Source organism: Stegodyphus dumicola, chromosome 6 (genome assembly GCF_044657685.1).
Source record: "Stegodyphus dumicola isolate Sdum_Otavi_A_Nest chromosome 6, ASM4465768v1".
NCBI lineage: Eukaryota > Metazoa > Arthropoda > Arachnida > Araneae > Eresidae > Stegodyphus > Stegodyphus dumicola.
The window spans coordinates 64,630,297-64,657,186 of NC_140773.1; the positions used below are offsets into that span (position 1 = coordinate 64,630,297).

A 26,890-nucleotide genomic window follows, 5' to 3' on the forward strand; every position below is an offset into this window, starting at 1 on the left:
TTTAAGTTTTTATTTTGACCTTTATATTCTACCTTAACTGTAGTAAATCCTAAAATTATCAGTTTTTTTCCATTATATGTTTTAAATACCAGACTTGTATTTTTAATTTTCTTTCTCAAAATTTTCCGGAAATTTTGTAAACTCATTACGGATACTGCACCCTCTGTATCCAATTCCATAGGTACAGGTTTTCCTTCTATGTTCACTTGGACCATTATGGGCAGGCAGTTTCCTATTTTTCACCTCACTGGAATGTATGCTGTTTATAGGAACTGTGTTTTCATTTCCTACATCTAACTGCTTTTGTTTCACTTTCATTTTTTCAGCGTTTTTAGCATTGTAGCATGCCCTTTCAATGTGCCCAATTTTCTTATAAAATCTGCAGATACTTGTCTTAAATTTACAAGAATTTCTATCATGGTCAGTCCCCGCACATTGCGAACACAATTTGCCTTTAGCACTCTTAGCTGCAAAGTTTTGTTTTTCAAACTTTTGTTTTGGAGCGACTGACTTAGATTTACATTCATTCCTGGCACTGAATTCCTTAATTTTACTGGTTTCTCAATTATTTCATTTGCACCTTTTAGAGCTTTTTCCATTGCTAAATTGATATTTTTAAAGTATCATTTAAACTGATATTATACTGCTCAAAAATTCTATCCAGAATAGCCCTATCTAAGCCCACTAACAAATACATCCTGCAACATCCTATTTAACATGTTCTGATTGTAAGCACACGGTATGGCAAGTGACCTTAACTCTGCCATATACACACTAATTGTTTCCCCCTTGAGCTGCTTTCGATTTAAAAACACGTCTGCTAGGAATTATAAGTGGCTTAGTATTTAAATGATTTCTCAATGTTGTTTTTAACACTTTATAATCTGTATCGAAAGGATTATCAGGTGCCAGCAAGTTTTTTTTTAAGAAACTATGCATTTTTCCGGACAAACTGCAAATCACTACTTTCCCATGCTTGTCCTATGGAACATTTTGTATATCTAAATAACTTTTGAATCTCTCTAGAAATGAATCAAACTGTTCTTCGTGTTCGTTGTATTTTTCAAACTGAACCAAAAGTTTCGAATTGTCCATCTGTGGAGTAATAACTGAAGTCTCTCCATTAGAGCTCTATTCTGCGCTATTAACTCTTACTAGCTGCTCCATGATCTTCCAAAAGAAAAAAATGATTATAAAAGCTTTACCTTGAGCCATCTTCAGGGAATCCCCTAATTCCTTTTTAGGACTGCAATATGCACATTTTTTTTTTAAATCACACATCCATCATTGCCGGCTGTCGTGTATCCTTTAGTGGGTAATTATTTCACAAGACACACTCTTTTAAGCTACATGCTACTTTTATTACGAGGTTGGGGCAAAAGTCATGGCAACTATTTTTGTCTTGTAGATATGGGAATAGATCGAAAAAAACGTATATGTTTCGTGTGGAAGTTCTGCAGGCATAGTGTGTATGCAGAACAACAGATGGCTCTGTGGTAGCAAGGGCTCTGAAATCAGTCAGTTGGTGAGTACCATGCAAGATGGAAGTAACCCGTGTTGAACAGCGCACTTACATCAAAATAGCCGTTCTCTGGGAAATGCGATGGAATGTCACAATGAATTAGTAGAAGCCCTTGGGAATAATGCCCTACCATATCGTACAGTAGCATGGTGGGTAGGAAAGTTTTAGCAAGGACATGTGTCAACCAGTAATAAGTAATGTTCGGAACCACTGGTGAGTGTGCGGACCGACTTGGCACGTGCCGTCATCGAGCACCTCATGGATGAAGACAGATGATGGACATTACTGAAGTTAGAGAGGTCAAGTGGCATCGAGAAATGCACCGTCCACAGGATATTGCATAATGAGCTAGCGTCAGAATCCTTCCTCAGTCAAATTGGTGGTGATCGTCGCGTATGGCGCGAGGGGTATCATTGTTTGCGACTTTGTTCCTAATGGCAGATCAGTGATCGCACAGTGCTACAGGGACTTCCTGTTGCGACAGGTACGACGTGGCGTTCGGGATAAGTGTCCGGATCTTGTGGACAGTGCAATTATTCTGAACGACAATGCATGACCACATAAAGCAGAGTGTTGCGGCTACTCCGACGTTGGAGATGGGAAGAATTGGAGCACCCACCGTACTCTCCTGACCTTTCAACCTGCGACTTTGATCTCATTCCCAAGATTAAGTAACCAATACGTGGTAGGCGGTTTGCAACACGAGAGGACATTGCTAATGCTGTGCCCAGTTTGGACTCAAGTACTTCTTTTTCATATTTTTGGGCATTTATATTCTCATTAATTGCACACATTCTGCTCACATCATTTGATGTCATGCAACCCGAGATCATGACACTAACACGTTTTAATGTAAGTCTTCTCTAATTCTTTGTTTTATATACTTTACACCATTTTTCGTCTGGTCGGTTCAAATATGTTTTAGTGCAGTTTGATCTTCTCATCCTTTAATGGCTTTCGTTGTCAAACTTTACCATTTACATGAAATTCCTGCTGTCTGCAGGAGCTTGCATTGAATTGCGGCATTTCTTGTACACACCTAGTTGAATTTCTTCTATCGCATAGGCGCAATCTCTTAATTCTTCCTTCATCACTTTATGGTGTGCATCTTTTTCTACTTTTACCATTCTGGCTTTGTAGTAGCTGACTGTTCTTACACTTCTTCAAAAATTTAGAAATGCCACTTTTTTTAAACTTTCTACCAATTTCTCTTCTGACTTCTTTTTAACTGTAACCTTATTTACTTAATAATATTTGTAATTTACATTGATTTTATTATGTTTTAAAAACTCAATAAATTAAAAAACACACACATTGGGAGGGGAAAAACATTTTAGAAATTTCATTACATACTAACACATGCCTTTCTCTAAGCTTCAGTGCATGACATCATTAACTGAATATTATGACTTGAAGACTCACTGTTAAAATAAGATTATACCCATTTTGGCTGTATAAATTTTTATGCTCATTGGTTACTCTGAAATGAAAGGAATCTATTTTATATAAACCTAAGCAAGTTGTGCTTTTTTTTTTTTTTTTTCCTGGTTATTTAACTTTAAATTTAATAGAATACAGGTAATTGAATAAACTCAAATGCAGTGTATTCTTATTAAATTATCTATATTACTTCAAAACGAAATAGTTTTGTGAACCATCAAACCTCAAAAGTACACTTTTTCCTGTACTTTTGGCTGTTAGTATGCTTGCATTTTAATTTAAGCTTTTGTTTCTGTTATTCCTGCAAGTTGCATTGATTGTTTTTGTTTTTACACAAGCTGTGTAAATTCTTAGGTTGATGAACCAATAAAAAAGTTTTTTAAATCTTCCTCTGATAGAAATTAAGATGAGGCGATAAATCCCCTGACTGTCTTTAGAGAGCTAGAGTTAATAAATTAAGTTTTTTAATGATGAATGAAACTGACTTTAATTTGATGCCTTATTCACTGCAGGTCTGGTGTTTCAGAAATTTTTCATGGGGCCTCAAGTCAGAACATAGGCCTATCTAATAGTGTGTTGTTGATACAGTTACGTTTATTAAATTAAAAAATAATGAGAACACATATTTCAGTTTCAGAAACATGTAAAATTTTAGAATTAGACACTCCCACTTAATTTGCTGTTTTGCATTGATTTTTGTTTCGATAATTGCTTTTGGTCACAGAGAATGCTAAAAACTCAGTTTTGCACAAAGTGATGTTATTTCATTTTTGAATGATAATCACAAGTCATTAAGTTTTTTGCTGTTGAATTTTTTCTTTAGTGTATTGTTTCATATTAACTCTACAGGATTTCGTTTTGCAGAAATGAATTGAAATAAAAATTTAACTCATGTCCTCAAATCCACACAAGCTTATGAATGTTTTCTCCTTGAAAGTAATTTTCAAGCTAAGTTAGGTGCATTTCAAAAGTAGTGATTTGTATGGTGTTTTAATGTTCTTTTTATCATAGAACCAACTTATCAACTGTTTGTTTCTACGAAAGTGCTGGAATACTTTTAGTGCTATAAAAATTGCAATGCATCACAAAGTAGAGTTTGGGAAGTATTGTTATACACTATTTCGTAAATTATCTGTTCTAATTTGTTTATGTTTTTAAACCTGTTGCCGTCTTTCATATGTAAGTGATGATCAATATATGAAAGATTAACTTTCCTTTTTGTCTCCTATTTTTTTTTCTGTATTTAATGTTTTTAATAGTTAAATTTATAGTGGTCTTTTATGTGTGATTAATGAGCAGTGTATAAAGAGCTATTTTCCATTCTTTTTTGTTGTTGCTGTGTTTTGTATTTAAAGTAAAGAAGTGTTTAATGTTTTAGATAAGAAACAGAAATTTTTTTATATAAATGCAAATTAAAAACTCTCATTTATCATGTATTTATATATTTATATTAAATATTTTTTATAATAATATTTACTTTCAGTGTGCATTCAACAAAAACAGATATTTGGATTTATAAAAAATATGAGGGTAAAAAAGCTGCCCGTGTTGAATCAGTAAAATTTCTGGGTGTCTCTCCTGCCTCTCTAGTAGATGGAAGAAAACTGCCAACTGAAAGTAAAAAAGTAGCCATAACATATTGTATGAAAGTATGTGTTCTATATTGTTACTGCAGTATTTATTTTGATGCATTCTTTGCTTGTTGTTTAATTATGTACATATGTTAACAATATTCTACTTTAATCTGATGAAAAACTTTTCAGGAATTATTTCCCTTCATCAGTATTATGAATGTAAGCTTCTAGGCTAATTAGTTAAGTATAGAGAAATTTAGGAAAACAGTTTAAGCAATCATGTTTATCACAACAGTCAAATCTCTGTTTAACCCTTTGTGGCACAGTGTGCCCGGTCTGGGCCCACCTAAAAGATTCCTTCTGTACGTGCAGAAAATTGAATGAAAAAAGATGTATAGGTTAGTATAGGTTACTCTGAATCTCCTCTATTTATACTAGATGGCAGCACAATACAAACCAGTTAGGCATGTTTAGTTTTCAAAGACCGTTACTTGGCTGTATGCCAATCTCCTTATTCTATACTAGTTTTAAACTTTCACCTTGAAACCAAACAGGGAATATCAGGTGTTCCCAGAGTGGGATCATTGAAAAACTAGGGCCAGACCAACAACTGTATCTTTGTTTTTTGTTATATATGTTGACTCGTCAAACATAGATAAATTACTGTTTATTTATAAGATTAAATTAGATTACTTTATACATAAGAGAGACATTGATGCTACATGGTTGGCAGTTAACTTAAGAAAACATTTTGACCTTAAATTCTTACTTAACAGTTGACTTTAGAGAACATAGCAAAATTACATACCTGATGACTCACTTAAATCTTTAAAAATTGTGACTTACTAATTAAACTGATATTTTAGAGTTCTGAACAGTTCATTAAATTCCATAATTAGTCTATAAATAAAGTAGAATTTTTCTATTAAAGTTATTCCTAATTGTCTCTATATTGAAGAGGTTTTATTCTATTTCTACTTGATTCAGTTGACACATTTCCTGGAATTTGAGAATGTTTAGTAGAATCACTTTTCTGTTCCTTAGGTGGATCCTGCCTATCATTATCTACAAGAACAGGTTGATCCAGTGTTGATTGATCAAGTCCAAACAAATCTTCTGCTGTTCTGTTCCACTCTGTCATTTCAGACGTAGACTTGTCTTTACGAATCTGATGTTGATTTCTCCTGTACACAGTTCCATCATTCGCTTTTATGACTACGATCTTGGTTGAGGACCTGTCTTCATGATCATACCCTGTTTCCAAGGCTCTTTAATTTTCCATTTAAACCACACTTTATCATTTTCATGAAGTTTTGGAAGCTGGATGTCATGGCAGAAAAGATCTCAGTCTTCTTCCCATTAATAATTCAGCCGGGGATGGCAAATCTTTTGCAGGTTGAATTCTATAATCTAGCAAAACAATATACAAGTCTTTTCCTTCTTCTGCAGCTTTGCTCAGAGACTTCTTGAGAGTTTGGATAGATCTTTCAGTTTGCCCATTTGCTCTAGGAAAATGTGGTGATGTGATGTTATGCATAACACCCCATTCTTCAAGAAATTTCTGCAGTGCTTCCGAGTTGTATGGTGGTCCCCCATCAGTGATGAGCTTCTCTGGTATTCAATGTGTTGCAAAAATAGACTTCATAGCAGTCATTACAGTTTGAGCAGTTATACTTTTATGTGGTTTCAGCTCTACATATTTTGAAAAGTAGTCTATCATTAACAGATATTGTTGTCCTTTCAGGTAAAAGAAATCACAGGCAACTTTTTGCCTGGGTCTTTCTGGTAGATCACAGTCTAAAAGAACTTCTTTCTGATTAGCCTGTTGTTATTTCTGACATATCGCACATTTAGAAACATATTCTTCCACATCTTTGTTGATGTTCGTCCAGTAAAAATATTCTCTAGCTTTACTAGAAACTGTACCTTTGTGAGACACATGCAGTTTTTTCATAATATCTAGTATATTTCATATATCTATATATATATATTTTCATAATATCTGGCACAACTAGTTGTTGTCCTTGACAAATTAGTCCATCCTTTGTTGTATAAAGCTCTTCTTTGCAATGCCAGTAAGTTTGTGCTGCTGGCCTTGTTTTGCTTCTTTCTGGCCATCCAGTTTTGATATGAAATAACACATCTTGCAATTCCGGGTCCTTTTCTGTCATTTTTACAAATTCCTGCCATTTTGTTGGAGAGGCTTGTGTTAATAGACTTACATTAACAGTAGGTTCTTGATTGAAGGTGTCAACACTTGACTGTGCTATTAGCAATTAGCAATTCTTTTCCTGGGACATATTCCAATTTCAAATAATACCTGTTCAGTTTGAGGAGCATGCGCTGAAGAGGAGGTAAGATTGTATCATAAGGCCTAGTAATGGTTTGTGATCAGTCTGCACTGTTACATGTCTTCCGTACGTATAGTGGTTAAAATGTTCTAACCCATATACAACTGTTAAGAGTTCTTTTTCAATCTGTGCATACCTTTGCTGCGCTTCTGTCAATGATGCTGATCCAAAAGCCACAGGTTGATTATCTGGCTATCGTAAGTGTCTTCCGCAACAACTTGCAATGTTCTTCAACAGATGACGATCCTAGGGCTAAATCATCAAAATATGGATTTATCTCGTTCTCATTGCTAAAAATCTCCTCCATGGCCCGTTGAAATTCCTCAGGTGCATTGTTCAGACCAAAAGGAAGAACCAAAAATCTGAATCTTTCCCAGGGCATTGTAAATGTTGTCAAGTATGATGACTCCTCATCAAGCGGTAGTTGCCAAAATCCATTCTTGGCATCCAAAATGGTAAATATTTTACATCCTTGGAGTTTTGTCATAAGGGCTTCTGCTGTAGGGATTGGCAAATGAGGTCTTTGAATAGCCTCATTAAGCTGCCTTGGATCTAAACAAATTCTCAATTTCTTTGGCGTATTTATCACAACCATGTTGCTCACCCATTCTGTAGGCTCATCAACTTTCGTTATGATGCCAGTTTCAACCATTCTGTTTAGCTTCTGCTTTACTTTTTCATGCAAAGCAAGTGGCACTTTACGTGGTGCTGCAACATGAGGTGTGACATTTTCTTTTATTTTTATCTTTACTGTGCGATTTAGTTTTCCCACACCAGTAAACACATCTGCAAATTCCTTTATCACTTGCTCTGGTGTCTCTTCATTTTGTTTCTTTTCCTGCTTGACATGAAACACTTTTTCAAACAGACCCAAGTCTTGGCAAGCCTGAAGACCCAAAATAGGAGATGATTCCAGAGTGGTTACTAGAAATTTGAGTTTTTGTCAATTTTTTAGTTTTACATGTAAGATAGTACTCACCTAGTATTGGTACTTGGTTGTCACTATAATCCAGTACTGGTTGTTTATTTTTCTTAATTATTGGTCTCTCACTCCACTTTAACAATTCACTCTTGGGTATAATGTTAACTTGAGCTCCAGTATCTAATTTGAAGTTCACTTCGTTCTTATTTACAGTGATCTTTTGGTACCAGACTGATGCTTTATTTGAATCCACCGCGTCAAAACCGCGCCTCGTTTACTTCCCCTAGGTAAATAAACTCTGAGTCGCTATCTTCCGTATGTTCAATGGCGTGCACTCTCTGTTTTGGTTTGGCGCGACACAATTTCGCCCAGTGATTTTTCCCACCGCACTTTCGGCAGACCATTCCGAACGCAGCGCACTTCTTTGGCTCATGTTTTCTTCCAAATCGCTTGCACTCTTTTACTTGCGTTATCTGTGCGGGATTTTGATCTATGTTTGTTTTTTTCTGAGAGCGTCTACGCAGATTTTGTTCTCGTTCATTTCAGTGGCTTGTGCTTTGCTATGTTCCGCTGCCTTGCATTCACTGATGATATTCTGGAGCATCTTTTTCGCTCTATTTGTCTCTCGTATTAGCCGTTCTTGTAATGCTTTATCTGAGATGCCTTGCACTATTTTATCATGGAGCATTCTATCTTGCGCTTGCCCATAGTTGCAATCTAGTATTGCACATCGTAGCCTTGAGTAAAAGTCCGTGAATTTCTCTCCTTTCTCTTGCTTTATTTCGAGAAACTTGAATGATGCATAAATCTCATTCTGATAATCTGCAAAATATTTGTCGAATTCTTGTAGCACTTGTTTCAAGGACACTTTACTGCTGCCCGCTTCTGGCTTCAAATCAAACAATCGATATTGCTTTTTTAATTCGTCACCACAAACATGTCGAAAAAGCGCAGTTTTTGTGCTTTCCGACTTGGCTATATCTTAATGCCTAGATATAGTCCTCGAAGTCTTCCTTCCAGTGTCTCCAAGTTTCAGAAGGGTTCGATCCAGCGTCAAACGGTGACAACGTGGGCAGGTTATGCGTCATTTTTGATTCCAAGTTTTTCAAATGCACGTAATCCTTAAAATAGCAATTTATACATTAAATTCGTAAGCAAGGTTTACTCTGACACCATTTTATATATTTTTACTTGTCAAACATAGATAAATTACTGTTTATTTATAAGATTAAATTAGATTACTTTATACATAAGTGAGCAATTGATGCTACATGGTTGGCGGCAAGCGACGAGAGTGTGTCGCAGCACAAATACCGTGCACTTGTCTAGCTAGTCAAGTTACAGGCACTGCCATCTATCGGCAAGCAAAGTAATTAATATCTAACATTTTCTGCAGCTCTCCAGTCAGCTCATTAACAATAGAAAGGTGGATCCACATCTGTGTTTCATTTCCTGTGTTTCTCTGTTTTTTTTTTTTTTTTTTTTTTTTTTTTTTTTTTTTTCTTGCGGGGGGAGGGAGGTTTGTTTATCAACTAAGATATTATTGGAGTGATTTTCTGAAGGTCAGGGGTAATTTTATAAGTTAGCTGTTTGGTTTTTCACTAGATCAGTTCTCTTTTTCTCTTTCATTCAAAGAAGTTTTGTTAGCGCTTTGTTTTCATAGTTTTGAGTTATAGATGTTTATTTAATTTTATTTCATAGTTTATAATATCTAATTGTAGATATAATATTATCCTGGATATCCAGATATCCAGGATAGTTGAACTAAGGTTTGAAGAATTATTTTATAGTAATGTTTTTCCATAATTGAGTATTGCATCTGGTTATGAAAAATCAAACTTCCTTGAACATAGTCAAGGAATTTTAATGAATTATGGGTTAATAGTTTAATTAAAAAGATCATGCAGCAGGTACTGTTGTATGGAACAATAATATTATAGACAAAATTTTAATTATTAGAACAATGAATACTTTTTATTTCTCATATGCATTTATTGGAAATTTAAATAAGTTGATAATATATGAAGTTTGTAAATGTGTATTTTCTATGCTTTCATTGATGAGTAAACAGATCATGCAGCAGGTACTGTTGTATGGATCAATAATATTTAAAAAAAATTAATTATTAGAACAAAGAGTAAATTTTTTATTTCTGGTATGAATTTATTTGAATTTTGAATAACTTGTTATTATATGCAGTTTGTAAATAATAAATTATAGTACTCTTTAATGCAAGCAATTGATATTATATGTAGTTTGTAAATTATGAACTGCATATAATATCAGTTGCTTTCATTGAAGAGTACTGTAGTTTATTATAAACGTTCTTTCTCTCAAAGAGAAAGCAAACGGCTTTTTAATATGTGAATGAAAAATTAATTGATTGAACATGACGAAGAAATATAATTACCGTTTTTTTAAAACAATGCATAATATGGTAAGGGAGTGTAAGCTTCTTAAAATTATTGTAATGATTTTGTGCAGAAATTATAATAGTCCATGGGCTGGTAGCATCATAGCTCAGCATTTGTTGACAACAACAACTTTCTTTCTTTTAACAACAATTAATTAAAATCATATGTTTGTTATATCTCTGTAAACTTTTTAAAGTCTGTTGTTTAAATGAACATTTATGTATTTCGTTGTTTACTATTATTTTATGCTAAGCTATCTATAGTAAATCATTTAAATTTAAGTGAATCTATATTAGATATTATATATTTCAAACCTCTTTTTCTATTTTCAGCGGGTACCTGAGGTTGGAGATAAATTCAGCAATTGGCATGGACAAAAGGGTATATGTGGTACATTGCTTCCTAGTGCTGATCTTCCATTTAGTGCTAGTGGAATTGTACCAGATATTATCTTTAATCCTCATGGCATATCTTATAGAATGACTATAGGTTAGAGTTTTTTAAAATACTTTTAAGTGAAATTTGATATATTTGAACCGAAATTTTCTAGAGAACATATATTGTCTCTATACTGTAAAGAAATAATGTGATCAAAATATTATTAAGCATCAGTTGTTTTCTATTATGAATATAAAATTATGTGGGTACTGAGTTTTAGTGTGAGGCTTCTTTTTCATCTGTTTTAATAATAAAAGTTCAGGGTCTAGCTATTATTTAGAGTATTTACTATGATTATCTTACTCCTGTGCTTAATTGGAAATACTGATTACTTAAGATTGTGCCAGATTTATCATGTGTAATAATTACTTAATATCTAGTAACTCGGGTTTTTATTATTATTTTTTAAATTTTGCAAATAAAGGCTATGTTTTTTTCATAAAAATTAGAAATTAGGGAAACTAATAAACCAACATATTAGTATTATTATTTTTTAAATTTTGCAAATAAAGGCTATGTTTTTTTCATAAAATTAGAAATTAGGGAAGCTAATATACCAACATATTAGTGATTAAATATAAATGATGATTTTTTTTTTCAAAATTACGGGAATGAGGTTAATTATCAAAGATTTATTTTATTTAAATCTGTTTTCCAAAGCATATATGAAATTTTCTTAATGCTGGCTAAATTGAAGATTGTGAAAAGATAAAAACTTTTTGAAGAAATGAAGAGAAAATATTTGTTTGTTATAATTGTAACTAATTTTGAGTTCCATGGTATGTTTATTTTTTATGAGACATAATATGATATACTTTTTCATATTTCTTATATGTGACTTACTATGAATTTTTGTACTACCACTTTAAGTGATACTGTTTGCAATCTATAGTACAAATGAAGTCAATTGAATATGTATATATTATTAAGTTAAGTAAATTATATGGTGTTTCCTCTATTTTATGTGTTCTTGTTACTATTAATAATTTTATTATATTATATATATATAATTTATTTCCTAAACAATATTGATTAATAGTAACCTGTTTTCGCACTAAATGCATTTAAGGTCATACCACATTATATATATATATATATATATACTATTAATAATTATGATTATTTGTATTCTATATTCAATTGCACCAGCAATTATTATGTGAAAAAGTTTTGCTTTATTTGCATTAAGATTGGGTCATAGATTCTCCAGGAAAAAAAGAATATGTGTTCCTCAATATGGACTTTTTTTAATTCAGTATAGTAGTTTCCATTTATTCTTTTAATATTGAAATAAATATTTATGATTTTGTGTAATGAATTTTCATCTAATGATTTAACTAATCATGGCAAAATTTTAATTTTGAGTTCATCAGATTTGTAGCTAGGTAATCTTTCAAAAAATTTGTACCTGAATCTTTAACATTAACTGATATGTTTTGCTTTTTCCAAAATCAGCTAATTTCTTCAGTCATTAATGATTGTATAATTTTATTTTTAATTCTGGCATTATTACAATTTATCAAAGTTTTCAGGAATAAAAGGGAAGCTTTGCCTTCTTTTTAACTAAAAATGATTAAGAAAAATATTAATTGGGTATGTTCCGTAATATTTCCAAATACAGGTAACTCTCATATAACATGGTAAATAGGTTCCTAGAAAATGCCATGTTGTGTGAAACCGTGTTTTATGAGACCCAGAACAGTACAAAAAGGGGGGTTACACTCCGAAAGCTTATTAAAAACAAATATATTTTTTTAAATTCTACATAAACAACTTAATTTTTATTAAAAATATGTAGATTTTTATTAAAAATATGTATGTACAACACAAATTGTTACATATTTTAATTTTATGCAACTTTAGTTTAATAAATTTCTTCATCGTCATTGCTCAGTATGATCAACCGAGAATGCTTTTTTGGTGGAATGAAATCGCTTTCGCTTTCAGAATTTATTTCTTCATTTAAAGTTTTGGCATTTTCTTTCCTCTTAAAAAATCTGTAATTTTACTTTGCTTACTGGTTCTTACCGGGTCATTGTAAATTTCTCGATATGGAGCTAGACAGTTATGCAGCTTCCTTTTGAATTTTCGGCTTATTTCAGCAGATGAGTCTGCACTCAAGAATAATGACTCGAGATTTTAAGCTAAACTTGGGCTTTCTTTTAATTTTTTTAATGTTAAATTATTAACTGCACAATCTTCATCAGTGCTAGTGTCCTCAGAATCAATTGGATTTACAGCTTCAGATACCATTTTCATCAACATCTTTCATCATCTTTGTCAATATCTTCTTCCACTAATAAATCTTGAACATTCTCAATAACCATATCCACAAAACCTTCGCCTCTGATAGATGTAGCGATTTCTATGCTGCCAATTTCATTTTCTGACGATTCACACACATTTTCTATTTAACCTTATCAGGTTCTGTGTTCCTCCTTACTTGCTTTGGAAACATTAACTGTCCTGACTCAGAACAGGCAGCTTACTCAAGCTATGTTCAATAAATTGTGAAGTAGACAATACACATAGGAAGGGTATATGAAAGCCTTTATTTTTTCTATCTTTACAATGATTTCCAGAACTTCGGAATACAGAGACCAACCACTTGTGGTCTGAACGTAAGAATATAAAAATATTAACTAAACACTAACTAAACTAACTTTGGATTAATAAACAAGTGCCTAACTCCAAGATTGGCCGTATATTAACAAAAAGCCGTATGTAGTACAGAGAACTGCTAACACTACGATACGTTTAAAATTATCACGAGGATTAAACCTCTGGCCTTGAAGGCAACCAGCAACCGACTAAAACTACTATGGCAAGCGGCCTGCTTCTAATAACTCCTTCCTCTCTCTTGCTTGGCAAAAAGCCACAACTTAAGTACTTGGCGTTAGCAAGACAAATTTGCATAAATAAGTTAAAAGCTTTTAATTCTGGCCGGAAGTAGAAAATAAGAAGTGATAGTAAAGATTTAACATAAAATAAACGTTAGTAAAACTTAAGATCCTTACAACCTGAAGAGGGCCATGTCTTCTTCTAACATGCATTTAATGTTGATGCTTTCATTTCTTTCAGAAACAAAGATATGATATCAATACAGTGCTTGATTAAAAACGTCTTCCAAGCTTCCAGTACATTAATTGATTTTGAATCGGTTATGTCTAAAATCCTTTGTAATGCTCTTCTTATGCAATATGTTTTAAAGGTGCAAATAATACCTTGATCCAATGGTCGAAGTAGTGTTAGATGGTAGGAACAATATTTTGGCATTGGGATAATTCAAATCTTGTGGGTGACATGGAGTATTATCTAATAGTAATAGCGCCTTGAAGCTCAAAATTTTCTGCCTTAAATAATGTTCAGCGTATCGCACAAAACAATTTAAACCAATCTTAAAATATATTTCCAGTTATCCAAGCTCTTGGATTTACTTTCCAATATACTAGTAAGATTTTTTATTTACGCCTTTAACTGCACGAGGATTTAAAGATTTACAAATTAACAATGCTTTTGTAATAAAGTCCCCCCCCCAAACTCATTACTCCACAAAATTAGCGTTAGACAATTTTTAGACACCTGAAATCCGGATGCAGATTTTTCTTGTATCGCTATGAAGGTTCTACTAGACATTTTTTTCCACCAAACATCCCGTTTCATCGGCATTGAAAACTTGATCTGCTGTGTATCCTCGTTCTTCTAAAATATTTTCAGGATATGTCCTAATAGCTTCATAATCATCCAATGCAGATTCTCCTTGAATTCTTATGCTAATTGCAAAACGCTTTTTGAAATTTTCAGACCAGCTTTTACTTGCCCCAGAATCTGGGTTGAAAGAGGATTCAGCATGTTCTTTAAGGTGCTTGAAAATTTTGAGTGCTTTTGTTTAATGATATTATCATCCAACGGAAATCTTTTTTGACAGCTATCATCAATCCAGATGCTGAGTGCCTTTTCCATCTTCTGAAATATTGGCTCCCGGGGGGTGAGCTGCACGTTTTGCGGGTGTCGAAGATCCTGCAGCAACTGCACTTCTTATTTCTTTTTCATTTTTCTTAATAATCCAGATTATTGCTTCATTCAAATTAAAACTTTTTCCTATGTGAGATGTCTTTCTTCTTTTTAGCACCTTGACTACCCAACACGAGATAACTCGTATTAGCACTTTTCTTCAGGATGCCCAATACGGGTTATCTCGTAGTTTCTTGCCACTTTTGTGCCACTTTAGATTACTTACTCGCTTAGCGCTTGTTTTAGCTGTAGCAAGGCGACAAGTTGAACCATATCTGTACGAATCAACTTGTAGTGGGCTTCTGCGAAGAGCTTTGTCTAACAAAAGCCGACTACAAGATAATCTGTAAAATCCTTTATTCTACAAAAAAAAAAAAAAAAAAAACTGTAAACGTTTTAATGATTGTTACGAATCGTAATTAGTATTTTTAATAATACAATATGATTAAATCCGTTTGATTTCCAAAAAAATTCCGTGGCAGTCAACATGTTAAAAGAAGATCCAAGATTTGTATCTTTACTTCTAAAGAAATAAATTTTCTCTTAAAGGTTGTTCTTTTTTTAATCTTTATTGGACATGTTTTGCTGCTGAAACTTAATGTCTTAAAGACGAAAAAGTTATTCTTTAACACATCGTGGCTTGATGCAGACTGCCAACCAGCAGCGTGAGACATTTTGTTTTCAGACCACGAACATGATGATTCAAATTTTGGAAGCTGAACGTGCAGGTTGTGCGTCCTTGAGACTGGGTAATATTTCTCTTATGCTATTGTACTTTGAAAGTCATAGAAGGAAATAATTTTACTGGTTAAGAATTCAATCGTCGCTCTCCTTCATGTGGCTCATCTCCCTGAGGACATTTGTTTTTATGGCACCGGTTCTTGGAAGACAACTGACAGAACTTATGAAACGAGGATTCAAACGTGTTAATCCGCGAGAACGCGCATCTGGCCTGCAAGGCCCGGTCTTTACAAAAATGTAATACAAAAATTTCTCTCTTTGGTGAAATTTTTCAACCTTCTCAGTAGCTGCGTTTAAGGTCATGTACTTGTCATTCACAAGCATTTCCGGAATTTAACCCTTCATCTTTTCTCAGAAACTGAGTAACCGGGCTTCCCAGGCCTGAGGCGTGCTCGCATTGTCATTTGAAATTGTGAAAGAGATCAGGCAGTTGCAAAAAGCTCTTGCTATTTGAGCTATGACGATGAAATGAAAAGACGACAGAAACTATTAGCCAAAGTGTCGACTGATGAAGATACAACTAATGAAGAGAACGAAGAAATAGTTGGTGAAGAACAGTTTAGTGATCACCAGTCGTATTCTGAAGAGTCTAGATTCAAGCGATAAATCTAGTAATGATTTATCGCTTGAATCTAGCTTCTTCAGAATTGTGTGTCCGTCAGCGAACTGTTATCTTGGCAAATATAATGTGACAAAATGGAATAAAAAAGAACCAAGACTTGCTGTGAGAACTCTTGCTCACAACATTGCAAGAAAATTGCTCGGAAATGTTTGTGAAGCAAAATTTGTGTCCTCCGCTATGAATTCTTAGCAACTGCTTATGGATAAAATAATAGTACAAATTCTAGTAGATTGTGCAAGCATTTATATCGAATCCATCGCCGTCAAATTTGAAAGATAGAGAGGTGCTCGATCCACAAATATTACAGAAATCAGAGCATTTATCTGTCTTCTTTATTTTGAAGGACTCCACAAGGCTTCTCACATAAATGTTCTCGACCTTTGGGTGACTGATGGAACAGTGCTTGACATTTTTCATCGAACAATGTCTAACAAACTTTTTTTTATTTCTAATGAGATGTTTGAGATTTGATGACATAAGAGATCGCTTTTATAGAAGGGAAATAAATAAAATGGCTCCGATAAGATATGCCTTTGAAAAGTTCGTTGAATATTGCAAAAACGTTTACAGTCTTGGCGTAACGGACCAAAAATTGCAAATTTGCTGCGCTATGTGCGAGAAAAATATTTGTGGTAAACACAGCACGGTTATTTTAAAAAAAAATGTGAAATGTAAGTTGTATTTTGAAATTATTGCAGTAAAAATTTAATATTGCATAAATTAGTACTAAATTTCATTTGGGCTCAAAAAGAAATCAATTTAATTTTTGTTGTTAATGATAAATAATTTCAGTCTTAAAATTGTTTTAAAATGCAATTTTATTAGACTTATTAAATTAAAAGTATATTTCTATATTTTATACACTCTGTTTTTCTTCACTTACACAAGCAATTTAATTTTTGTTTTGTTAAGAAAAACACTACGGAGCCCGGGGCACGTCCTCGTGTAGCTAAAAGTAGCATGCGTCTTCGCGTGTTAAATGATAGTATGGATGCTTTGCTCAATATGTAAAAACTGTGTACAGAGTTTGTTAAATTCCTTCAGATTGCTTGGGCAATTTTCTTATTGTGTTAAGAGTGAAACCGTGTTATAGGAAACTGTAATAGCACAATAACAAATTGATTGTTCAGATTGATTCACAGATTGTTCTCGCAATTTATAAATCGTGTTATAGCGAAACCGTGTTGTAGGAGGGCTACCTGTATATCACATTGCATTTCTTTTCTCATATGTTCAAAATTAAATAATTAATTAATTGATTAATTAATTAGAAAGACAAAAAAAACTGTAAGGGATTATTAAGGATATAAGCATATCTTTTTACTTCCTTGTACGAAGTAAAAAGCAAGTATTGTAAATGCAAAACATTTCGGGTATCATATTTCAACGAAAATATCCATTTTGACCACTATCGAATGCAATTTAACGATGCGTTTGCTTGACATTTGTACGTAAGGACAGAATAAAGGACTCTTTTTTCCCCCCCCCCCAAATGAATTATAAATCTGATTTAAAATGCATTCAGGAAAGATTTTCTTCGGAGTATATATGTAGCTCATGTAACTCAAAAACAAATACCCTCAGAATGTTGAAAGTTTATATATAGGACTGCTATAACATGTATATGTGCACCTCCCTTTTTAATTGCAATCGACCGCACCAAAAGTGTATAAATGCATGTATAACCACTCAGCTCAATGAGCTCAATTTTTTTAATTCTTATATGTTGGTAAATTGTGCATTTTTTGCTTTAAAAATGATTTAATTATGTTGTTTTTATTTTCCGGTTAAGGTTTTTATGCCTTTAGTAAATCTGCATGCAATATTTGTGAATTATTGACAATTTAAAAGCTATCTGAGTGTGGGTAAGCCTATTTATTTTTACCATAGCAGCCATATTTGTTTACATTTGAAACTTAGCAGAATAGTGAATTTGTTGCCAATCTAGAGAAACTTAGCTTCGCAACAACAAAGATAATGCATTCATTTATTATTGCAAGTTAAATCATGCTTAATTCTTTCTGGAATTTTTTCAAGGAAATAAGTGTTTGAGATATACTTCGTAATTTTTAATATAGATGTTTTGAGTTTTTATGTATTTTGGCCTTGCTGGGAAGTGAGAATTGAATTAAATGAATGAGAATTACTGAATCGGCTTTGAAAAATTGTTTCTTTTTGTTTGTCTGTTTACTTTCTTTTATACATCATTTTAGATTTATTATAGTATTTGAATAGAGATGTGGCAATGATTGGGTAATTCTGTAGCGGATATTTTTTTTTATTATTATTATTTTATTCTAAGTTATAAAATAAATGAGATGTAATGCTGTTAAGTGAATGTAGTACCATAGTGTTGCTATGGGAAACAAATGTAGTGAATTTTAAAGAGTCCATTTATTCTGTTGCGGTTTATGCGCCATCAACAAAGTAAATTTAATTTGATCCAATAAGTTTAAATAAAATTCAAGTAAAAAATGCATATAATTTTCTATTCCCTACAAGGAAGTCATGTTGTGTACACATAAGATTTTTTTAATTTGTAGCCCTGTAATATTAATGGTATAAGCTTAGTGTACTAATCTAATTATTTTTGTTTTTAGCATGTAAGCATATTATTAACAACATAAATGTATTGCTACAAAATATAATTATTAGTTTATTTCTTAGGGGATTTCATCGTTACAGCCATAATATGAACCTTTTTTTTTTTTTTTTTTTTGTGCCTAAATGGACAGTTTGCCGAGAAGGATAATTAATTCCAATTTGGCATTTTGCATTGGTGCACTATAAACAGCTTTTCATTTTTCATATTGTTGCCACCAAATATTAGAGCCCTGCATTATATTTTAAAAAAATTAATAATGAAGATTCTGCATAAATGTATGTATGTTTCTCACTTTGTGAAAAAAACTATGGTACCTAGAGCCGTCAAATTTTGAATAATGTATGTCTCCACCCGAATATGGGCACCAGGAAGCCCAAATTTAGAATTTGTTTTATTGTCTATTTCATATGTTGTAAAACTTTAAAGAATTTTTTATTTTTAAACGCAATTGTATCAACACGAGCAATGGCAAAAATCTCCAACTTTTATCTCCGACACGCGAGACTGTCTATCGGAAATTCTAAAGATAGGCTGTTCTTAAATTATTTTTTATGATACTGGTATTGAATTGAATTTTATAAATGGTTTAAGTGGGAAGAACATGGTATTTAATAAATAAAAGTAACACACAAAACTGAAAAAACGTCCTTTTGGGCATAATACAAATTCTAAAAGGTTTCAGATTTTTTTGTAGTTTTATTTTCATGTGGGTTTTCTAATTAGGAAGTATTAAATCATTGCAATGGTTCACTGTATTTTTTCCCTGCATTGTTTTTGGTATTTAATGGATAAGATAATTGTCAGTTTTTCTCATTCATTTCTTTTCCTTAGATTTATCGTTGCATATGTATAAATCTTCTGAATAAATTAAGAAAATTTAGAAACATATTTTTGCATGATTTTTCCCCATGAAGTTATTTATTTATATAGGTATGCTGCTTGAGATTATGGCTGCAAAAGCTGCTCTGTTAAAAGGAGAAAAATATGATGTTGAGCCATTCAAATATTCAAATGAGGCTATGTCAGCTGCTGATATTTGCGGGAAAAAATTAAGAGAAGGTACATTTCATAAAACTTATTCTTTGTTTTAAAATAAATATATAATATTTTGCATTAGCTACTGAGTGAATTCTGGTTCTGTAAAGTGTATTTAAAAAAATAAATAAAAATAAAAAGTGCATTCAGTTATGCTGTTTCTAAATGATCTTTTAATTTTACTTAAATGAAAAATGATGTTTTAATGCTCTTTAAATTCGTCTGTAAAAGTATTCAGCATTTTGTTCTTCTGCAAGTATAAAATTGTGAAATTCTTTGTCTCTTCACTCTAAAACTTTTATTAGATGGTGATTATCAGTGATAGAATATTTTCCTTTAATGGAGTTTAAAAGGTGCTTAAGTGATGTAAGCCTAATGAAGCTGCTGTTTGTTTACATTTAAAGCTCTTGTAAAATAGTGAATTAAGTTCATTTGTGCACAAACTTCAGTGTCTTTTTGCTGAGCGGAACCAAAATTAAACTTTCAGTTTTGTGCACCGAAAATTTTGCCCTATGCATGTTTTCTGACATGTTGGATTTAACAGGAACGAATGCTTACACTATCGACGATAAATGGAGTTATAAAAGTATCACAGTTTCCTATTTCAATTAGTAGAGAAATTAAGAGAGCTTTATTTAAACAGAAGAAAAGCACAGGATTGCCCTTGGAAATTTCCAACACTAGTAATAGACTCTCAAAGAAAAGACATCGGTGCCAGATTGCACTTTGTAACAAAAACAAAAACCAGTGATGTGTGTAAAAAAATTTTATATTATGTATATGAAAAATGCACTTCCAGTAGTGAAAACGTTGTGTTGTGTAAAAATTGTGAAGAGGTACAAAATGCATTTTATTAAGGGTACATTGAAATTTATAATAAAATATCTATTTTATAAAAATAATCTGTAGTTCTCAACTATAATTAATATTCTAAAAGCATTATAAAGCATTTGCATTTTGATATATACATTTGATTACCTGAGCAGTCAATTTGACTGCCATTGGTGTTTCTAAGGTAGAGCGAAAGCTCGGCGCATCTAGTGTTAAAGAATTGAAACGGAAAGTGAAATAAAATATTTGAGTGAAAAATTCAGATCAAAATTTTACCTTTAAACAATAGCATATAATCCAAAGAATTTAAAACTAAGTCAAATTTTAAAACTTTAGTGAATAGACTTAATTAAATCTCACAAGAAATAATTAAAAACTTTTAAGCACTTTCATTAGAATACCTTCAAAATATTGAATAAGATTGTTACAGTAATGACGTATAGGTTTGCCATTTTAGCTTCATTGGCGACACTAAATCACCTTGGCGAGAAATAATCACTCAAAAAGCTAAAAATAACAAAAGATGAAATTTTGAAACCAAAACTAGGTTAGTTGGTTATTTGAACATAGAAAGAACATGGGAGCTATTTGGTTAAGATGCCTTCATAGAGAACCTTTGTAAAGAGAACCTAGAAAACTACGAAAACCAACCATGCAGCCTGGGTTAGACTTCGCAACAAACAATTAGTCTTTAACAATCTTCAAATGCTAGGCAACTGGTGAGGCTCCAATTAAATCTCCAATTTAATATTTTATTTGTAAATATTTTAAAAATTGTTGTATTCTTAGACACAAAAAGCAGAATTTAAGTTTTGTTAACTTGTTAGTAAACTACCAAGCCGTAGTGCAAATGAATATTCAATTTCTTTTGCAATAATTGTATTCACTTAATATTCTTGGAATATGAGCTAAAGAAGGAATGTTCTTGGAAGATTAAAGAAGTGTTTAAATCCAGTGACATTAGGTTCGTCTTACAAGCTCAGGATCAAAACGATTCTGCAACTGCTCGGGTAGTTGACTTGTAAATGGCCGTGAATTAAGCAGATGACTTTTAATCTTACGTTATTCAGTCAGAAAACGTATTCCAAATGTTTTGTATTGCATGACAATACATCTTTTCATTATTCAATTACCAATTGGAGAACGGCTTGTATTCCAAAAATAAATATGTGTACTTGATCATCCTGCATGTTCTTCAAATTTGTCTTCTTGTGATTTTTTTTTCTTTCCCAAAAACTAAAGTTGCCCCTCAAAGGAAAGTTTTTTGACATTGAAAGGACAAAAGGAGTATGACATCTACTTTTAGAGGTAAGTCAAAAACAGATCTCTACAAGCCTTCTCTTCCATTACATTTTGTGCATTCAGACAAAAAGTTGGATCAGCGTAAATTCTCTGATTACTTTATTAACATACAGTGAATATATACTAAACATTTACTTCAGTAATTCGTAATTATTGTCGGAACTAGGACTTAGAAGATAAGTCAAATTGAATATTTCGGATAATCCATTAAATTCAAGGTCGAAGTTTCAATATTTTATTTTCGGAGGGAGGGGAAATGTTTTCAGTTTTGGTCCATTACCCTAAGTATATTTGCTTCGATTCTTTAGTTTTTCCATAAAAGCTATGTGTTATACGCATGGTATACGTATAACACATAGCTTCAAATTAAAATTCAATAATACACAGGGTGGTTATAATTAAAGTTCACTTTGAAACGGTCATAAAAAGGAAAACTACTGGATCAAAAGTTATCAAGCTTGGTAACCGTGTAAAGGAGGTCATGAGAACTTATTTGCCACGAAAAAAAGAAAGTTCGAAATTTCACCACCAGGGAGAAACGGCGCTGTATGCAATATTGTTAAAACAAAATATGGGTCGGAATCTAACTTAACCTTTTGTTACACTGGTTTAATATGTTGTATACCCTTAAGAAACTTTGAAGTAGGCAAATTACCATTTAAAGGCGTTAAATTCGATAAAAGTCGAGTGCGCCATCCGTGTAAGGGAGAAATTTGTTCGTGAAAACCACGAATGAGCGATTAGAAAATGTGAGATCGCAAATCACTTGCACAAGTGTGTACAGTCTGGAAATCGTTTTCTTACAGATCGGTAATTTGTAATTTTTGAAGCCTGAATTCAGCTCTAAAACATGAAGATACTGATTCAAAACGCTTTTAATCGATTTGGGCCAAAGAAATCCCTCATGTTATCTGTCCAGTTCCATTGCATTCTCCTACTGCATTCGATTGCATAGCAGTCATTCCACACCGTTTAGTGTTGAATGACAGCTAGTTTTATAATTGAACCTTTTTTCTCTGAAGAGCAGTCGACAGCTGGACCACTGTGATTGCAGCTCACTTAGAGTCAATGTTAAAATGTTTCGTGATACATGAACTGCAGTAACGGGGCATTTTAGATACTACGATTTTTATGCAGGGCTGGGCCTCACCTCACGTGTGTCGCACAGTTACTTAGGCAACATTTCACGAATGAAAGTCTTATAAGCCAACACTTTCCCTCTTCCCACCAGACCTCAACCTCTGTGACTCTTGGCTATGGGGTTATCTCAAAAGCACTGTTTATGGTGATAATCTAAACAGTTTGCCAGAAATGAAAAATGTGATATACCGACATGTCCGTAACATTCCTTCTAATATGCTAAGAGCTGCTGTTGAGAATGCAGTAACAGGATTTAACTTGCTTTCGGAAAATACTGGATGTTACATTGAACATGCTTTGTAAAACGTTTTGGAAACGATTAAACACATTTTAAACCGATGTTTTCATGTCCTATTTCATTTGACAATATTGCATACAGTACCATTTTTTCCCTGGTGGTGAGTTTTTTAGCTCTTTTTTTTTCTGCGGGAAATAAATTCCCATAAACTCATTTACACGATTCCCGAGTGTGATAACATTTGGTCTGGTAGTTTTCCTTTTATGACCATTTCAAAGTGGAACTTTAGTTATAACCACCATGTAAATTAAACTTTAAAAGTTTAACAGTTTGGTTCAAGTCCCAGCTTAAAATATATATATATATATATATATGTAAATGTTTCTATTAGTCCTCTTAGAAAGAATGTTTTAAGAAGCTAATTTTTCTCTCGCGTTATAGATTGTATAAAAAGGCATTATCTTTAGTATGATTTAGATCGTTTCAGCCGATATAAGAATTGGGTCACTCGGTCGTACAGAATAAACACTGCTTATACACTGCTAGACTGTTTTTTTTTTTTTTCTTTGTCATGTAGCAAAAAATCTTTTAATTAAAATATTTATCCTTTGGACTTCGCTTTAAACTTTATTTATAATTAAAATGACTAGAAAATGAAAAGCTGTCTTCAGCTTAAACGCAATTCATGATCTTTAATATGATTTAGATTGTTTCAGCCGATATAAGAATTGGGTCACTCGGTGGTACAGAATTAACCCTGCTGGACTGTTTTATTTCTTTGTCATTTAGCAAAAATCTTTTAATTAAAATATTTATCCTTTGGACTTCGCTTTTTTTTTTTATTTATAGTTAAAATGACTAGAAAATGAAAAGCTGTCTTCAGCTGAAACGCAATTCATGTAATTGATATTTTTAAAAAATTGACAAGAATGCAAAATTTATGGAAGTCTAGCAACCAAAAAATCTTAATTTTCTTGTGTGAGCACTGAAAATAACTGTAGAAGGAAAGAAGACAATTAGGGAGAAAAGTAAGCAAAAATTTGCAGGGAAATTTGGCTGTCAGATTTACCAAGATGTTTAAAAATGTTTTACGCTTTTGAAGATACTTTCAGGATACTTCAAAGAATTTAGGTGTTCAAAGAGAAAACACTTGGACGTGTACACCAGCAAATACCATCAATTGAGCTTGTGTTAACAGAAAAGACAAAAACGATATCATTGCAGATTAAAGTGAAGAGCAACTGGTTTTAGACTGTATGGTTGTATAAATTTTAATTATGTTATAGAACACCATATCTTATCATAAACGGAGAATCCAATGATTTCTCAGTTGGATTATTTAAAGATTCAGGAGTTTATCCAGTGATGTATGTGGATGTCAACTAAAGACATTTTTTTTTCCTCCTGATGAAACAGCGGTCGAACGGTAAAGTCGCTCAACACTGATATTTCGGTCCAAGGTTCGAATCCCGCGAACGGGCTGGCTGCGTGGGCTTTTCGTGTTTTTCCCCACGTGTAACATGTATACGAGCCAGTTTTCCTTAGAAAGTCCTCCACGAAGGCTTCCCTCCCTTAAGCAGATAGCCCTAGTGTGCTTTGTCATAATTAAATAAACCGAAACCTCTTGATGAAACCAGTCTTACCTTTTATCTCATGCCTTCAAAATGCTTAGCCTCTAATGAGTGATAAAGGCTCTAATGAAATGGATTGAATTGGATTATTAAGTTACGGCAAAGCAGGGCTATCTGCCTAAAAGGAAGGATACGTTCGTGAACAAATTTCTAAGGAAAACCAGCTGGCATACACGTTACATATGAGAAAATCCACAAAAATGCCCATGCAACCAGCCCGTTTACCGAGATTCAAACCCCGGAATCAACTACCAGTGTTCAGCAACTTTACCGCTCGGCTGTTTGTGGGCCTTTATGAAATGGAATGCGATAACTTTATTTAAAATGATTGTCAGAAATACCAAGATGTTTCGAAAAGTTGGATGCTTTTTAATATACTTGCTGAATGCCTAAAAAAAAAAAAAAAGAGTAAGAATGAAGCAGAATGCCTGAAGAAAAAGAGAAGAAAAAATTAAATTTCCCGTAAAATTTAGTATTTGTACCTTTTTTTAATTCAAAACTTTTTAATTTTATCATATTTGATTCTTGCGATTTCAAAAATAAAATATTTGACTGAAATATGAATAACATTTTAAGAAACCAAATGTAGGATAAAATTGTGTAAAGCAATGGGCACAATGATAAAACTGTTTAAAGCAGTGTATGGAAGTCATCCTAAGTTAAAATGTCGATTATACATCTCTCTTATTTATATATCTTTTCTGAACGGAACATTGAAAGACGTGTTAACTGTGCTTTACCATATTTTCTCTTTTAAAATATGCAGTTTTCAAATGCATCGTAGTCTGGGTTACAAAGTTAAAAAATAAAATCAAATTCTGGAAAATTTATATTTAAACTGCTCAGTTCGAATGAATAGATAGAAAATTTTAAAATAATTATATGAAGAGACAATGCAACTCTAACAATTAAAATAAAAGTCTAAAAATTTAAAAATTACCTAAAATAGTAACTATGACTAAAAATATAGTATAAAGAAAACTATTTGAAAAAAAATAAACGATGCGGCTTTGATTTAAACTACGCAGTTTGAATGAGTAAATAGAAATTTTTAAAAGAGTTATTCGAAAGAAACTATGCAACGTAAACAATTAAAATAATTCGAAAAAGAAAAAAATTGCTTAGTAATAATTATAATTAAAAATATAAGATAAAGAACATTATTTGAAAGAAGGAACAATTGAGTCTTTTTTTTTCCTCACGCACTATGTAAAAATGGAAATGAAAATAGGTGGCCACATATTAAGAAGTTTGCCAAGTGAACTAATTTTGACGCAAACTGAATAAAAAGCGCCAACATAAATTGTTGAATTTCTCCGTAAATTTTGCACCAAATTTTACAAAATTTAATATTTATGTATAATTTGAGTCCTAGAATCGAAATATGTAAAAAAATTGGTATGTTATTTCAGAAAAAGTTCAATTTTGTGTCAAAATACCTATGTTAGAATAGTGCTATATATAAATCTAATATATATCCTAAGTCGCGCTTTCGAAACATGAAGAACGCAATTTGAATTTCTTGAATTGGCCCAGTAGAACAAGAGATATAGAACTGTCCCCCCCCCTCTTTTTTTTTTTTTTTTTTTTTTTTTGCAGTGTACATAACTTCTGTCTTTCAAAGTATATGCCAGTGTAATGCATGTATTGCTGTTAGTGCTAGTTTGTTTGAACAGTTCTTATAAATATTAAACATTATCCCTTGTAAATATCCATGATTAAAATGACATTTTGTTCTTCATACTTTCTTTTTGTATTTAAATTTTGAAACAGTGAAAGAAAGAAAGAAAGAAAGGAAGGGAAAAGAAAAAGAATAAAAATGTATTGTTGCTAAAAATTGTCAGATAGGAAATTACATTATAGATTGGTTTGTCAATAATGGTTATGTCTATTAAGATATATATATTTAGCAATATAACATTGCAAGCAAGCATCTTATTTTCTAATAATCTTTTTAACTAAAGGAAACTAATTCTATCTTTGCCACCCAGACAGTATAGTGGTTAGGGGAACCTACTGCTACTCCGGTTCAAATACTGGAGAAGGCATGAATGTTTGTAAATGTATACT

At 32.4% G+C, this 26,890-nt stretch overlaps 1 protein-coding gene across 15 annotated transcripts in view; it reads left to right on the top strand.

Moving 5' to 3' along the window:
• The window catches only part of LOC118205064 (DNA-directed RNA polymerase I subunit RPA2-like), a 233,168-nt gene that overhangs the window by 181,174 nt on the left and 25,104 nt on the right, over positions 1-26,890 (top strand). For 14 of the 15 annotated variants that reach the window (XM_085818432.1, XM_085818441.1, XM_085818435.1 and 11 more), the window contains 3 exons: positions 4,446-4,611; positions 10,556-10,712; positions 19,574-19,702. In XM_085818432.1, the coding sequence (XP_085674558.1) occupies positions 4,446-4,611; positions 10,556-10,712; positions 19,574-19,702 (452 nt within the window). Of the gene's footprint in view, positions 1-4,445; positions 4,612-10,555; positions 10,713-19,573; positions 19,703-21,751; positions 21,818-26,890 lie in introns of all 15 variants that reach the window. The other variant, XM_085818443.1, reaches the window with a different exon arrangement.